At 54.2% G+C, this 2245-nt stretch overlaps 2 protein-coding genes across 2 annotated transcripts in view; one reads left to right on the plus strand and one right to left on the minus strand.

Annotated features, from left to right (window-relative positions):
* Positions 1–1203, minus strand: part of PTSG_08002 (uncharacterized protein) — a gene marked incomplete at both ends in the record, with an annotated part of 2335 nt that extends 1132 nt beyond the window's left edge. The window contains 4 exons of the mRNA XM_004990967.1: positions 35–161; positions 241–552; positions 804–883; positions 1117–1203. Of these exons, the coding sequence (XP_004991024.1) occupies positions 35–161; positions 241–552; positions 804–883; positions 1117–1203 (606 nt within the window). The remainder of the gene's footprint in view (positions 1–34; positions 162–240; positions 553–803; positions 884–1116) is intronic.
* A 300-nt stretch (positions 1204–1503) lies between these two features.
* The window catches only part of PTSG_08004 (CAMK protein kinase), a 9102-nt gene continuing 8360 nt past the window's right edge, over positions 1504–2245 (plus strand). The window contains exon 1 of the mRNA XM_004990968.1: positions 1504–1693. The gene's annotated coding sequence lies outside the window, so the exon portion shown is untranslated. The remainder of the gene's footprint in view (positions 1694–2245) is intronic.

Consider the following 2245-nt stretch of genomic DNA (forward strand, 5'->3'; position numbering starts at 1 on the left):
CAGGGTATGCAGCTCTGTGGCGTGTGCATGGCACGTGCAGTGTGTTGGCGCTCATACCAGCAAGACGAGTCTTCATGTGCCATTTGTCCACGGTTTTGCTGATGTAGGGCATCAGCTGCCACGTGTGCGTAATCGTGCGCGCAAGGTGAGGAACATCAACACTGCACCAACAAGCCCACACAGGTGCACAAGATTAAGACACGCACACACACACACACATGCACGCACACGTGCACAGACCTGTCGTGGTGTCGCCGGCATGCTGCCTCCATGGCAGCGAGCTGTGCGTCTTCATCCTCGATGACCGTAAACGGCGTGGTGAGCCGCTTCGCCTTCTTGCTCTTCCTCTCGCCCGTCTCATCCTCATCCCTATCCTCATCCTCATCACTTTCATTAGCATCGTCATCCTCATCCTCGTCCTTGTCGTTTTTGTCTTGCTCCTCATCTTCCTCGTTTTTGTTGTCATTCTCTGCCTCGCTGCTCGGTGCAAGCGCATCCAACATTTCCTGCTGCAGCTGCGCAATGTGCCATGCAAGCCGCGTCAGCTTGTGCCTGTGATATGTGTGTGTGTGAGAGAGTGTGTGTGTGTGTGTGTGTGTGTGTGTGTGTGTGTGCGAACGTGAGGGTGCGGAAATCACGCGCACAAGCGCACGTAGATACAGGACAAAAGGGAAGCGCGACGTGCAGGGGAGTCATCTAACATGTGCACACACACACGCCCACAGACACGCACACACAAAATTTGCCGCTAAACACAAGCATGTTCAGCTGCACACAGGCAGGCGCAAGCATCAGTGGCTGACTTTGCTTCTTCGGCATGTGTCTCGTCGTGTTCCTTCAGGGTCGTGGTTGGCGTCAGCGTTGTAATGGGAGCCACCGCTTTCTGTGGGGGTGTGCGTTGTGGGGTGCGTAAGTTTCGTCGTCACTGACGAAAAGGGCCGTGCACTTGCAAGACTAATTCTGGCAGCGCGGGCGCAAAGAACAAACGCTCACTCACAAACAAGCACACACACACACCAACACACACATACACACACACACCAACACACACATACACACACCAACATACACACCAACACACACAAAACGCTTCATACACACACAGCCACACCGCACCTGCAGGGCGATGCGTGTGGAGAAGAGCGATGCGCCCGCGTGCAGCTGCCGGGCCGCGTGCAGCCCTTTCTCCTTCCTGGCTTCCATATCTCTGCTTGTCTGCTTGCACCACGTGGATTCTGCTGCTGCTGCACAAAATAAATAACAACCTGGCTCTACTGATTCGATGCACGATGGTGCACTCGCCAGACACCATAAATAGATTGCATGCGAAAAGTACCGATGACGAGTGGACGCGGGTGGCGAACGAAACGGCGATGTATAGTGTGTTGTGATTGGTCAGTTGCTGTTTTTTTTTATTCTCACCCGGGCAATCGTGCGCTGTGATTGGTCCATTGAACGCCACCAGTGGCGACGGGTGCGGCGGACACACAAACAAAGCACAAAGCACAAACAAAGCACCATCTGCTGCTCCACGCTTGCTTTTGCAGAGGCTGGCCACCAATGGCTGCGGTGGTGCCCGCCATGCATGCCGTCGCGTCATCATTCATTCACCGCAGCATCGATGTTCATTCTCATTCAGACCAATCCAAACGCTACACATAATAACGGCACCACCCTCGAGAGCAGCCTGGTGGTGAGTGAGTGTGTGGAACGATGCATGTATGTGTGTAGGTGTGTGTGTGTGTGTAGCTTTTGTGGATGTGTAGGTGGGTGTGCATTTGTGTATGTGTAGCGCAATTCACACACACGCACACACGCACGCACACACACACACACACACGCGCCATCGCGCAGCGCGCATTGCTCCTGCTGCATCCACACACCCCAACTTCTCTCTCACACTCACTCTCTCACACACACCATTGAAACACAAACACGCGAACATAAACACAACCACGCACGCGCTTTCGCATTCATGCTCGCAGACCCAGCGACCGAAACAATCGCGCAACACACCCTACCCGCATCTTCTGCAAACAATCACGGCTGCAAACAATCATACAACCAACCACCCAAGCAACACACCACAGCGCCAGCAGCCAGCAGCCAGCAGCCAGTCTGCCAATCAATCGAACATTCCTGAGCCGCTCCCTCTCATCACAGCGAGCATTTATTTCTGCGACACCAACACACCCGAGTTGTGTTCGATTGCCAGGGTTGCAATTGCGCGTGCATGCTCGTGGCT

Source organism: Salpingoeca rosetta (genome assembly GCF_000188695.1).
Source record: "Salpingoeca rosetta unplaced genomic scaffold supercont1.21, whole genome shotgun sequence".
Classification (NCBI taxonomy): Eukaryota; class Choanoflagellata; order Craspedida; family Salpingoecidae; genus Salpingoeca; species Salpingoeca rosetta.